At 44.4% G+C, this 13,823-nt stretch overlaps 1 protein-coding gene across 3 annotated transcripts; it reads left to right on the top strand.

Annotated features, from left to right (window-relative positions):
* The first annotated feature begins 874 nt into the window (after positions 1 to 874).
* trmt2a (tRNA methyltransferase 2 homolog A) lies at positions 875 to 11,404 on the top strand. 3 transcript variants are annotated; one of them, XM_063018119.1, is made up of 13 exons: positions 875 to 912; positions 1,842 to 2,180; positions 2,720 to 3,021; positions 3,179 to 3,287; positions 3,973 to 4,154; positions 4,535 to 4,649; positions 6,311 to 6,426; positions 6,612 to 6,723; positions 6,980 to 7,102; positions 8,588 to 8,663; positions 9,573 to 9,689; positions 9,776 to 9,872; positions 10,838 to 11,404. In XM_063018119.1, exons 2-13 carry the CDS (start codon positions 1,848 to 1,850, stop codon positions 11,007 to 11,009), a joined length of 1,854 nt encoding a protein of 617 aa, XP_062874189.1. In that variant the 5' UTR covers positions 875 to 912; positions 1,842 to 1,847; the 3' UTR covers positions 11,010 to 11,404. The 3 variants fall into 3 exon arrangements, with proteins under 3 accessions (XP_062874189.1, XP_062874188.1, XP_062874190.1); XM_063018118.1 differs by lacking the exon at positions 875 to 912 and adding an exon at positions 1,190 to 1,282; XM_063018120.1 differs by lacking the exons at positions 875 to 912; positions 4,535 to 4,649 and adding an exon at positions 1,190 to 1,282 and having other exon boundaries at positions 3,973 to 4,035.
* The last annotated feature ends 2,419 nt before the right edge of the window (positions 11,405 to 13,823 follow it).

Here is a 13,823-nt window from a genome sequence, read left to right as displayed (position 1 = left end):
GAACTGATAAAAGTGAACTGTGGTCTAATAAATGGGCACGGGCTTGTTTGACATCCCATTCCAAAACCATATGTATTCACATAGAGTCATTCCTCTTATCCGTTTGCTTCTATAACAGTCTCGACTCATCTGGGAAGCCTTCAGTCAAAAGAGCTTAGGTGACTGACCTTACATGAGGATGCCTAGGCTGTATGGCCTTAGGTTTGTGGATTTCTGACCACAAGCTTGTTAGGTCTTTTGACAAATTGATTGACTGATTGATTACTTTATTGATTCCTAAAGGGAAATTGCAGTGTTCTAGCAGCAATTTACAATTATCATAAGCGACACAATTATCACACAAGGACATGACAATGTAGTACAGGAAAGAATAAAAATAAAGTAATGTAATGCAAAAATAAGATATAAAAATCTAAAAATGTATATAAAGATCTGTTTCATTTTGTGTTGTCTGTTTCCACAAGGCAGGAATACCCTGGACAGAGCACTGATACATCACAGGGCTTTGGACATCCCCATTCCCTCCAGTTGGACATAGCCAATCATGTCTGTGTAGATGCACAGTTGGCTGATAGCACCACTGAGGTTTGAACCTGGATCTTAGCTGTGGTGGGCTAGCGCAGTAGACCTTTCTTATCTCATTTTAAAAATTTTGTTTTTAGCTAGTTTGTTCTTCTTGGTTGTGTCCTAATTTGCTTTATAATCATATCTAAGTGCACTACATGCCAAACAATAGAACGGGTTTTATACCCTATTTAGTGCACTTGGCTATGACTGTAAATGAATTTGAGATTCCGCCCTTCTGAAAAAGCTTCGTCTCGTCTTTAAACAGTTGTTTGCTATTATTTTAGTTTATAAACACAAACCAGTTATATTATATTATATAGTTTTATTAACTCGGATTCTCTGGAGGTAATTGGCTTTATTAACAGCTTGTACTTTTAAAACGTTTTGAGATGGTGAATAAACTAGCGATAGCTATGTGAATTTCAAAATAAAAGTCACTTTAAGAGTAAAATAAAATTAAAAAAACACTTCACCAACATGCTTTTCGACTTAAAACAATTAGAAATTAGCATCGAATTTTTCATGTATTTAATTTTCGAATAAATGTAATTAAATGTGACAGTTTAAATTATATATTTTGCTCGTATTTGACACGTGTTCAATATGCATGTAACATGGCAGCTTGCATGTGTGTTTCCACTGTGCTGCAGATTCTCTGGTAGAAACACTGAATAAATTACTCATTTATTTCATTTATACACTTCTGAATATCAAGGTTTGTATTTATTTTGGTGGCTGGTTATGATTTATGCTGTGAATTTAGTCAGTTAGATTGGAATATGGCTGCTCGGTGATGGTTTCTGTATTCTGTATGTTTGCTTTATTTTATATCCTGAATGGCATTTTAATATTAGTGCATTTTTGTTTATTCTCAGTAAAAGAGAGAGTTTTATCCTATATATTTTAAATATACAGCTTAGGTCCCCATAAACTTGAACGTGTATTTCGTAGCAGTCTTGGAACTGAGTGAATTCTGCAATATATATCAGTTTTCATGAACAGAATTAGGTTTATACGTTTATTGTGGGTTTTTTTAAAAACTATGTGTCAAAACTATACATTTAAGCTGCTTAAATTAATAATTTAGTGGTGTAGAAAGTTCCACAATACAATTTAACTTGTATGTACTTGTGGTCTCCTATTTGTATCTAAGACACACGAACTTAATAATTAGGCTGTCCACATATTTTTGACCACATAGTCTATATATAAAAGTAATGCAATCCTTGACTATTTGGACTTATTTCTTGTTTTTTGCTTATTTCTGCTCTTAGATCATCATGGCAGATGTAGCACCAGACAGCACCGTCCCAAATGATTCATCATCCACTAAGGAGGAGTCCAGGATCGAACCTGAACCCCAGGAGGAGACAAAACAAGAAGAACCGTCTGTCGAAGAAAGCGAGGGAAAAGAACAGAGCAACTCCAATGTCTACCGCTACATCAAGGAGGATCTGTTTACCTCTGAGATTTTTAAAGTGGAGATCCAGAACCTGCCCAAGTTCACCGGCTTCAACGACCTGAAGAAGTTCCTGAACAAGCACGGTCTGAATCCTCACAAGATCAAGCTGATTGGGAGACAGACGTTTGCCTTCGTCACCTTCAAGAATCAGGTTGGTGTTGTTTAATATGTGAGCAGCATTTCTGAACTCTAATGTACTTCACAGAATGTGTTATCGGATCCTATCAGATCAAAAGTATTTTAGAATTTATGTGTTTTAATAAATCAATTACATAAAGGAACTTATATGCTTCCAACTTGAAAGCAGGAGATGCCGAAACTTAGACAACACTGTTCACAATCAAGTAAACCTGTTCTAACGATCTCTACTCAAAAATTATAAGTCTTTTTTGCCAAAGATTGCTACAGGACTCTCCCGCTCTGCTGTACACTGGTGTTAAATACTTATTTTCCAGGCCTCTAAGGAGGATGGGGAATCCTGATGAGTCTGGTTCCTCTCAAGGTTTCTTCCTGTAGTTTTAAAGTAGTTTTTCCTTGCCACTGTCGCCCTCAGCTTGCTTATCAGGGTTTTTTTTTGGTCTGTTGGTCCTGGATGCTGTAAAGTTTATTGTAAAAAGTACTATGCAAATAAATTTTAATTGGCTATATGTTGCTAAACTGTCAGTAATCTTAACCCAAATGTTAATGAAGGACGATCGGGACAAGGCTATGAAGCTGGTACATGGCATGCAGTGGAAGGGGAAAGTGCTGAGTGTGCGTCTGGCCAAACCCAAAGCCGACCCCATCGCCAAGAAGCGCAGACAGGACGGGGAAGCGGCGGACCACGTGCAGCCCGCTTCCAAACGCCCTACCGACGAGCGGGACGCGGGCGAGGAAGAGCCTCTCAGCACCCAGATTGCCAACGCGGTGACGCCCCTGTGGCAGGTCCAGTACGAGGAGCAGCTGAAGAGGAAAGAGTGTGAGGTGGAGGCCGTCCTGCAGAAGCTCGCCAGGTACTGTTAGGATTATTTACTGCAGAAGAACATTCCAGTTCCATTTTTGTAAATAATTCATCAATATTTTTATTATAATTTTTAGCAGGAATGGTGGTCGTGTGCTTCCTCGGGTGCTATCCTGCATCTTCATGGTTTCTCTGTTCTGTGTTTGCAGGGAAATTGGGAATAATAATAAAGCCATGCTGCCGTGGCTGTTCGTACAGAAGGAGAAAAATAAGGGCATGTGCTGCCCACTCAAGCCCATCAGGCCATCACCTCTACAGGTATGATTTATGGTCCTGTTACATTCTATACAGGTGGTGGACAAGATTCTGTCCAGTCTTAACACCACTGTCCAAAAACATATACCCACTGTCCAGAGACTTATACCCACTGTCCAGTCTTAACCCCACTGTCCAGAGACTTATACCCACTGTCCAGTCCTAACCCCACTGTCCAGAGTCTTAACCCCACTGTCCAGAGACTTTACCCCACTGTCGAGACTTATACCCACTGTCCAGAGTCTCATCCCCACTGTCCAGATTCTCATCCCCACTGTCCAGATTCTCATCCCCACTGTCCAGAGTCTCGTCCACACTTTCCAGAGTCTTAACTCCACTGTCCAGTGTTTTACCTCACTGTCCAGAGTCTTATATCCACTGTCCAGAATCTCATCCCCACTGTCCAGAGTATTAACCACACTGTCCAGAGTACTAATCACACTATCCAGAGTCTTATATCCACTGTCCAGAGACTTATACCCACTGTCCAGAGTATTAACCACACTGTCCAGAGTCTTATATCCACTGTCCAGTGACTTATACCCACTGTCCAGAATCTTTCATACTAAATACAAATGCAGAAGGATGCATGACTTGGTGTAAGGAGCACAATAACTGGACCTATAAGCAGTGGACAGAGCAATTAATTCTGATGAGTCGTCTTTTAATCTGCATTTGTTCCCCGCAGACCGAGTACAGGAACAAGTGTGAGTTTGTGATCGGGACGGGCGCTGATGGAGAAGATAAGACGGTAGGATTTCGCTTGGGCAAGTACAAAGGTGGCACGTGTGCTGTTGTGAGTCCCTCTGACACCATCCACATTCCTAAAGAAGCCAAGCACGTCGTCCAGGCCTTCCAGAAATACATCAGGTACGCTCGGCACGTCGGGTGTTCTCGAATCTTCTACCATACATTGAGTGCATATGAATAAAACCATTCAGAGCAGACGGCTATGCGCCTCTGTCCATATTCTTCTGCTGTTCGGGTCGACGTCTGGACCAGACAGTAGTCACCACTGTTCCACCCCTCCCTCCCTCAGACACGATCATTTATTTCTATTGATCACCAGGCCAGAACCTCTGTAGATCAGGAAGTTATGAGGATCAAACTAAGCTCTGCCACTGTTGCACCCCTGGAAGATTAAGGGCCAGGCTCAGGGTTCCAATGAATGAATGAATGAAAAGTACTGTACGTCTGGGTATATATTTACAGAACAATAAAGCTATTCCTCTTCTTCTCCTTGGGTGCAGGACTAGTCCGTATGCAGTCTACAGCCCGGAGACATACGAGGGTCACTGGAGGCAGCTAACAGTACGAACCAGCAGGACCAGTCAAATCATGGCCATGGTCTTCTTTAATCCACAGGTAGCACAGCAGGATTTTTAACAGCAGTGATGGAGAGCTCACTCATTTCTCTACCATGTGCTTCATCTGTCATTATGACACCACAACCTTCATATGGTGTTAATTGTCTCTTGGCAAAACACCAGAGATGTGCCACTCTGCACCCTAGACTCACCCATAAATCAATTCTCTACATGTTTGTGTTTTTTTCCTGTATTTTCCCCCTTCATCTCCCAATGTAGTCATTTACAATTCCCGATCTGGTCAGGGAGAGCCAGATCACAACACGCCCTGCCAATCTGCAGCTGCTTTTTGCACACACACACACACACACACACACACACACACACACACACACTAATACTGGCACCCAGGTCAGTCGGCAGCAGCAGTAAGAATAGACCCTGATAGTCCTATTTTAAACACTCCAGTTGTGTTTGTATGGATGCTCGGTCGGCTCAGTTGGTCTGCTGAGATTCACACCTGCAAGTTCGAACCGTTTGCAATGGTGTGATATGGTGTTGGATTAATACACCGGCCGGGGTAAGTGAGGAACAAGACTATAAACAGTGGGGACGAGACTCTGGACAGTGGGGGGTGAGACGCTAGACAGTATGGATAAGATTTTGGGCAATGGGGGACGAGACTGGACAGTGGGGTTAAAATTCTGGACACTGGGGACGAGACTCTAGACAGTGGGGACAAGATTCTGGACAGTATGGTTAAAACTGGACAGTGGGGATGTGACTGCACAGTGGGGATGAGAAGATAGACAGTATGGATAAGATTTTGGGCAATGGGGATGAGACTGGACAGTGGGGTTAAAATTCTGGACACGGGACGAGACTCTAGACAGTGGGGACAAGATTCTGGACAGTATGGATAAAACTGGACAGTGGGGATGTGACTGCACAGTGGGGATGAGACGATAGACAGTATGGATAAGATTTTGGGCAATGGGGATGAGACTCTGGACAGTGGGGTTAAAATTCTGGACACTGGGGACGAGACTCTGGACAGTATGGATGAGACTCAGGACAGTGGGGACAAGATTCTGGACAGTGTGGATAAAACTGGACAGTGGGGATAGGACTCTGGACAGTGGAGATAAGATTCTGGACAGTGGGGATAAAACTGGACAGTGGGGATAGGACTCTGGACAGTGGAGATAAGATTCTGGACAGTGTGGATAAAACTGGACAGTGGGGATAGGACTCTGGACAGTGGGGATAGGACTCTGGACTGTGGAGATAAGACTCTGGACAGTGGAGATAAGACTCTGGACAGTATAGATAGGAGTCTGGACAGTATAGATAGGAGTCTGGACAGTGGAGATAAGACTCTGGACAGTATGGATAGGAGTCTGGACAGTATAGATAGGAGTCTGGACAGTGGAGATAAGACTCTGGACAGTATAGATAGGAGTCTGGACAGTGGAGATAAGACTCTGGACAGTATGGATAGGAGTCTGGACAGTGGAGATAAGACTCTGGACAGTATAGATAGGAGTCTGGACAGTGGAGATAAGACTCCGGACAGTATGGATAGGAGTCTGGACAGTGGAGATAAGACTCTGGACAGTATGGAAAGGAGTCTGGACAGTGGAGATAAGACCCTTAAACAAAATCCCACCAGGTAAATCAGACTTTATACAGGTTTATCTTCTTTTGGGTGAAATGTAGAAGCTCTCGGTGGAGGAGATTGAAGCTCTGAAGAGCTCTATGAAGCAGTTCTTCACAGACGGAGAAGGGAAAGACAGCGGGGTCACGTCCCTGCACTTCGTGAGGATCGGTCAGAGGTACGAGTGATGAAAGCAAACAGTACCGTCGTGTTAGAATTTATATCTTTTCATTTTCCTGTTACTCGCTTCACCTTGCTGTTTCTGGTTAAATCCAGAACTGTCGGTTATAATTCGGCTGGTCTGGTCTACCTTAGCGCTTCTGGAAACCACGATTCATTCATTCATTCATTCATGTCACACAGGACCTGCGCTGGCACAGAGGATTTGCCGTGTGAGCTGGTGGCTGGAGACGCGTGGATCCACGAGGAGCTGCTCGGCCTCAGATTTCGCATCTCCCCTCATTCCTTCTTCCAGGTGTGTGGGGTCTATAATACACTTCATGACCCATTGGGCCCATTGATGTAAAAGAGCATTTCTACAGCTGGGCACTGATGATAAGCCTCAGTTGAGGTTCCAGTTCACTCCAGAGCTGCTGAGTGAGGCTGAGGTCAGGGCTCTGTGCAGGACACTGGAGTTTCTTTAATTCAATAAATAGAAGGGGCGTCCAAATACTTTAGGCACGTGAATCCTAATTCCTCTTATGATCGTGTTGTGGTTTCTGTACCTCCAGACTAACACACCGGCAGCGGAGGTGCTGTACTCGTCCGTGGGCGAATGGGCACAGCTGGACCAGGAGAGCACTGTGCTGGATGTGTGCTGTGGAACAGGAACCATCGGCATCTCTCTGGCAAAGGTACACACACACACACACACACACACACACACACACACACACACACACACACACACACACACACACACACACACACACACATCCCAATACAGAGCTCTAGTACTGACTATAAACCTTCTAAAACAGGGATGTACTTCAGTCCTGAAGGGCCAGAGAGCAGCACAGTTTAGTCGTTTGGCCTGCTCAGGAGACCCGTATGGTTTTGGGAGGGTCACGCTATGCCCTATGTGTTCCCCCACTATTCTTGTTGGTGCATCATTCAGACAGCATAGAGCCCCATATGATCCGAACTCCCTCAGACACGCTCATTTGGGTCTACTGATACCCCTTTTCCACCGACGCAAAACAAAGCCGGTTCCGGTTCGCGAACTTGATTTTGAACCGGTTCTGCATGTTTCCACAGAAAAAAAGAGGTTCCAGACAGCGAACTAGCGTCTAATCTGGGACCACAGAATACTGGGTTCTTCAGAGCGAACCGTAACGTCATCTGTGGGCGTGTCAAAGTGTAGAGCTTCGGGTGCTTTTACATGAGAAGCTGTAAAACCGCTGTGCTGGTGTCTTGTATGGAGCTTAATGCTGCACTTCCAACTTTTGAAATTCATCTGATTACATTTTAATCCAGTTTACTGCTGATATTTTCAAAGCGCATCAAAAGAGATGAACTGTGTGATATGACATGTTAAAAGCGACCCGGACAGAACCCAAAACTGGTGGAAACACACGTCGGTTCTCTAATAAACACCAGGGTTCGAAGAAACCTGAACAGAACCAGTTCAAGAACCAGAACCAGGGTTCTTTTGATGGAAAAGCGCTACAAGTCACTGATTAGGCCAATATCACCTCTGAGGGTACCACTTGAGTTATTTGAATTGATGGGTTAGCTTATTAAATGGCTGGCTTTTCATCCAAAAATTACATTTACATTTAATTTTTGGGATTTAGCAGATGCTTTTATCCAAAGCGACTTACAGTATACAGTCCAAGCAATTGAGGGTTAAGGGCCTTGCTCAAGGACCCAACAGTGGCAACCTGGCAGTGGTGGGGTTTGAACCAGCAACCTTCTACTTACGAGTCCAGTACCTTAACCGCTAGGCTACAACTTCCCTAACTTACATACAACTTGAGTAATTTGAGGGTTTAGGGCCTTGCTCAAGGGTCCAACAGCTTGAAACGGCAACCTTTTAATTACTAGCAACCTTTTAAGAACAACTTTTTGTGTTTCCATTGGTTTGAGAGCCCAACATGTGACAGTGGGTGTTTCATCATCCAGAAACAGAAGTCAGAAGTTACTATAAACTACATGAACGAGCTCTTCTCTTGGCCGAGAACCTGTGATTTTGTGCTGTAAAGTGCTGAACCATTCAGGATTTTGGCACCAGTACCAAGTGCTAAGAGTGTTTATGGACCACCACTTAGACTTGGCTACATAAATCCGATCTAAGCCCTTGATAAGCGCCTAATAATTTGTTCTGATGTTTGTTACAGAGGGTGAAGAAGGTGATCGGGATCGAACTGTGTCAGGAAGCTGTGGAGGACGCTAAAGTGAACGCTAAAGCTAACGGTAACTGACAAACCAATTTCAGTGATTTATATTAAAACTATGGATGTACACCGATCAGCCATAACATTAAAACCACCTCCTTGTTTCTACACTCACTGTCCATTTTATCAGCTCCACTTACTATATAGAAGCACTTTGTAGTTCTACAATTACTGACTGTAGTCCATATATTTCTCTGCATGCTTTAATAGCCCCCTTTCATGCTGTTCTTTAATGGTCAGGACCCCCACAGGACCCCCACAGAGCAGGTATTATTTAGGTGGTGGATGATTCTCAGCACTGCAGTGACACTGACATGGTGGTGGTGTGTTAGTGTGTGTTGTGCTGGTATGAGTGGATCAGACACAGCAGCGCTGCTGGAGTTTTTAAACACCGTGTCCACTCACTGTCCACTCTATTAGACGCTCCTACCTAGTCGGTCCACCTTGTAGATGTAAAGTCAGAGACGATCGCTCATCTATTGCTGCTGTTTGAGTCGGTCATCTTCTAGACCTTCATCAGTGCTCACAGGACGCTGCCCACGGGGCGCTGTTGGCTGGATATTTTTGGTTGGTGGACTATTCTCAGTCCAGCAGTGACTGAGGTGTTCTGTGTCTGATCCACTCATACCAGCACAACACACACTAACACACCACCACCATGTCAGTCTCACTGCAGTGCTGAGAATGATCCACCACCTAAATAATACCTGCTCTGTGGGGGTCCTGTGGGGGTCCTGACCATTAAAGAACAGCATGAAAGGGGGCTATTAAAGCATGCAGAGAAACAGATGGACTACAGTCAGTAATTGTAGAACTACAAAGTGCTTCTATATGGTAAGTGGAGCTGATAAAATGGACAGGAGGTGGTTTTAATGTTATGTCTGATCGGTGTAAATGTACATAGATTGATTGATTTGTTTTTTGTTAGGTCTGACCAACATCGAGTTCCACTGTGGTAAAGCGGAGGACATTTTCCCTACAGTGCTCAACGCTGTCGTGTCTCCTAACGTCACTGCAATCGTGGATCCTCCCAGAGCAGGGCTACGTAAGAACAACTAGCCTTAATTCACACATTACTTCATTCAGGCTTCAGTAGAGAGGGTGTAATACCGTTCTATCATATCCGCCCAGATTCCAAAGTCATTCTGGCCATTAGACGAGCGGAACATTTGAAGAGGCTGGTGTACGTAGCGTGTAATGCTAAAGCAGCCATGAACAACTTCGTCGAGTAAGTAATGATTTGCTTGCTTTTTTTTTTTTTAAATAATATCAGTTTATTGATGGTAGACGGTGGCAGACGTCTCCTCTAGTCTTCAGTCTCCTCTACAGCGTCTAACTGAGCTTCTGCTCTTCCACCTTCATTAAGTCCTTTGTTGATTTGGTAGTTTTGGATCGTTGTATTGCTGCATGATTAAAGTTCCTCCTGATTTATTCAGGTTCATTTTATATTGTCAGTAAATATTAGTGAGCAGCCATGCTACCTCCACCATGTTTCACAGATGAACTTGTACACCGATCAGCCATAACATTAAAACCACCTCCTTGTTTCGTTTCTACTCTCGCTGTCCATTTTATCAGCTCCACTTACCATATAGAAGCACTTTGTAGTTCTACAATTACTGACTGTAGTCCATCTGTTTCTCTGCATGCTTTGTTAGCCCCCTTTCACGCTGTTCTTCAATGGTCAGGACCCCCACAGAGCAGGTGACACTGACATGGTGGTGGTGTGTTAGTGTGTGTTGTGCTGGTATGAGTGAATCAGACACAGCAGCGCTGCTGGAGTTTTTAAACACCTCACTGTCACTGCTGGACTGAGAATAGTCCACCAACCAAAGATATCCAGCCAACAGCGCCCCGTGGGCAGCGTCCTGTGCCCACTGATGAAGGTCTAGAAGATGACCGACTCAAACAGCAGCAATAGATGAGCGATCGTCTCTGACTTTACATCTACAAGGTGGACCGACTAGGTAGGAGTGTCTAATAGAGTGGACAGTGAGTGGACACGGTATTTAAAAACTCCAGCAGCGCTGCTGTGTCTGATCCACTGAGAGGGAAGTTCTCACATTCTGGTACGTGCAGGATAGACGAGCAGAGGAATACAAGGAGCAAAGCGTGATCCTGTGTGTGTGTGTGCAGGGCTCTTGTGATTGAGATATGACTAAATGGTTTTCTTTTTTCCCGGTGTCGTCCCAGTCTGTGCAGAGCGCCGTCCAACCGGGTCCGAGGAGATCCATTCCGTCCAGTGCGAGCCATGGGGGTGGATCTGTTCCCCCAGACCATGCACTGCGAGACCATCCTGCTGTTCGAGAGGGTCGACTACGGCTCCAACGATAACGCCGCCAAGCCCCAAACCACAGAGAAGTGAGGGCGCACCGGCGTTCCTCCTGTACCGCGGTGTAGATTCTGTGGTAGCACCGGACTCGGATCATGAGTGGAATGGGTGCAGAAGGAGCGGGCATGAGTTTAAAATGTGCCATACAGGGAAGAACACCAGGAAAACTGGATCATTTCATTAACTTTATCTTAATAAAGGCATTTTGTGTTCATTTTAGAGATACTGGACTGGTACTGGTATTGCCAATGCTTTAAGGTATTACTTATATTTCCCAGACTGCCATTGGACTACCAAAGCGCACACCAAACATTATTTTTTAGACGCTCCTGCCTAATGTACAAACAACTTGTGTTTTCCCAAAACTGTTTTGTGAGGTTAATAATGGGTTAATAAATCTGAATAAATAGACCATTTATTTATTTAAACTGCTCAACCCGTCGAGTCTAACCTTCCAAATAGAGCCGATCAGCCAAATCACTCACTTTCTTAACTGCTTATCCAATCAGGGTCGCGGGGGGTGCTGGAGCTTATCCCAGCTTTTCAATGGGCGCAAGGCACACAGTAACACCCTGGACAGGGCGCCAGTCCATCGCAGGTCAGATACACACACACACACGTTCACCTATAGGGCAATTCAGTGTCTCCAATTAACCTGACTGCATGTTTTTGGACTGTGGAAGGAAACCCACACAGACACGGGGAGAACATGCAAACTACACAGAAAGGACCTGGACCGGCCCACCTGGGAATCGAAGCCATCATTACACGGCTAGTAGGGCAGCACGGCGGCTCAGTGGGTAGCACTGTCACCTCACAGTAAGAAGGTCCTGGGTTCCATCCCCAGGTGGGGCGGTCCGGGTCCTTTCTGTGTAGTTTGCATGTTCTCCCCGTGTCTGCGTGGGTTTTCTCCGGGAGCTCCGGTTTCCTTTCACAGTCCAAAGACGTGCAAGTGAGGTGTACTGGAGATACAAAATTGTCCATGACTGTGTTTGATATTAAACTTGAACTGATGAATCTTGTGTAACGATTAACTATCGTTTCTGTCATGAATGGAACCAAAGTGTGTAAAATACGACATTAAATTTTCAGTACAAACTGTTTTTTGAGTTTTATACATTTTTTCAATATTTCCTTTCTCTATCTCTCTCTTCCCATTCGTGGAGGGAAAAAAAACAATAATAATAACAGTAATAGAAAGAAGATATCCTTTATTTGTCATATATACATATACAGATGTACAGTACAATGAAATTCTTTCTTCGCATATCCCAGCTGGTGTTGGAAGCTGGGGTCAGAGCGCAGGGTCAGCCAACTTACGGCGCCCCTGGAGCAGACAGGGTTAAGGGCCTTGCTCAAGGACCCAACAGTGGCTACATAGCAGAGCCAGGATTTGAACCGCCAATCTTCCGGTTGATAGCCCAAAGCCCTACCCACTAGGCTACCACAGGCCCTAGAAATATAATAGTGACAATAATAATAATAAAAGTACTTCTGAATGAACTATGTACAATTAGGGAGTGAATTTTTATATATAACCTATACATCACTCTGTGAAAATAAAATCAGGCCTGAGGGGTGTCACATAATTAACCCATTTTTCCCAAAATTTAAGAATGCTGTTATCCTCTCCATTTGATAAATTCCCAATGTGATGTCCATCCATGCATTCAGGGTTGGACTCTCCTGGGATAACCACTTCCTGGTAAGAGCTTTCTTGGCAGCCACTAATAATGCATTTATTAAGTGTTTATCGTTTTTCCCCCACTCTTGAGGTATAAGTCCAAAATATATGCTCTTGCACTCTAGGTTAATTTCACATTCAAAAATATCTTGTAGAGCTTTATGTGTCCCCATCCAGTAACGACGTTAAATTCTAATAAATAAATAAAATTAATAAATGGTAGAAAGCAAGCTGGTCCACACTGTGTCAAGCTAGTAGTTTTTATGCAATGGAAGGAGAGGCATCTAATGGTTGGGAACTGGGAATTTTTTTTTATAAATAATTAAAATAATGGAAGACTGACTTTGACAGCCGCTCAGTTAAAGTACGCTAGCGCACCAGAGTTGGGGTTTCGAATACATCGTATCGAATCTTAGTTCTGCCTTCCGACTGGGCTGGGCGGCTGCATGAACAACGATAGGCTGTTGTTCAGGGTTAGAGGGTAAAAAAGTCGGATCATGGGTCGTCATAACTGGTGCGACTGCGGCCCCTGCTGGCTGACTGATGGCGCCTGCACAGGGCTGAGGAATAATGCTGATGGGGGTGTGGCCCTCCGTACACAGTGCCCGTCAAGTGTATGAACTCGACTCGTGCGGGTGAAAAATGCAGTCTGTACTGACTGTACGTGCCGGAGGGGGCATGTGTCAGTTGAGAGGCGTCCTCAGTCAGCGGTGAAGGGTCGAATCAGTATAGAGGACGCGGTCAGGGTGACTGGACACGACTAGACTAAACCTTTTTATTCACTGTAATTACCATTTACATTTTTGGCTGAAATATCAGAATGTTGTTTCTGGTGAGTCTAATGTAACTGTATTTGTTCAGTTCAATTTTGTACCTTGCTTATTTATTTATTTGGTTACATTTATGACCGGACAGGTAGTTACTGCTTACACAAGATTCATCAGTTCACTGGTTTAATGTGACAAATTTTGTATCTCCTATTCACCTCACTTGGACGTCTTTGGACTGTGGGAGGAAACCGGAGCACCTGGAGGAAACCCACACAGACCCGGGGAGAACATGCAAACTCCACAAAGAAAGGACCCGGGACCTTCTTGCTGTAAGGCGACAGTACTACCCACCGAGCCGGCCCTGTACCCTGTAAAATCCAAAAATGTCCACGA

The sequence above is a fragment of the Trichomycterus rosablanca genome, chromosome 21 (genome assembly GCF_030014385.1).
Source record: "Trichomycterus rosablanca isolate fTriRos1 chromosome 21, fTriRos1.hap1, whole genome shotgun sequence".
Lineage (NCBI taxonomy): Eukaryota > Metazoa > Chordata > Actinopteri > Siluriformes > Trichomycteridae > Trichomycterus > Trichomycterus rosablanca.
This window is presented reverse-complemented; position numbering and strand designations above follow the sequence as displayed.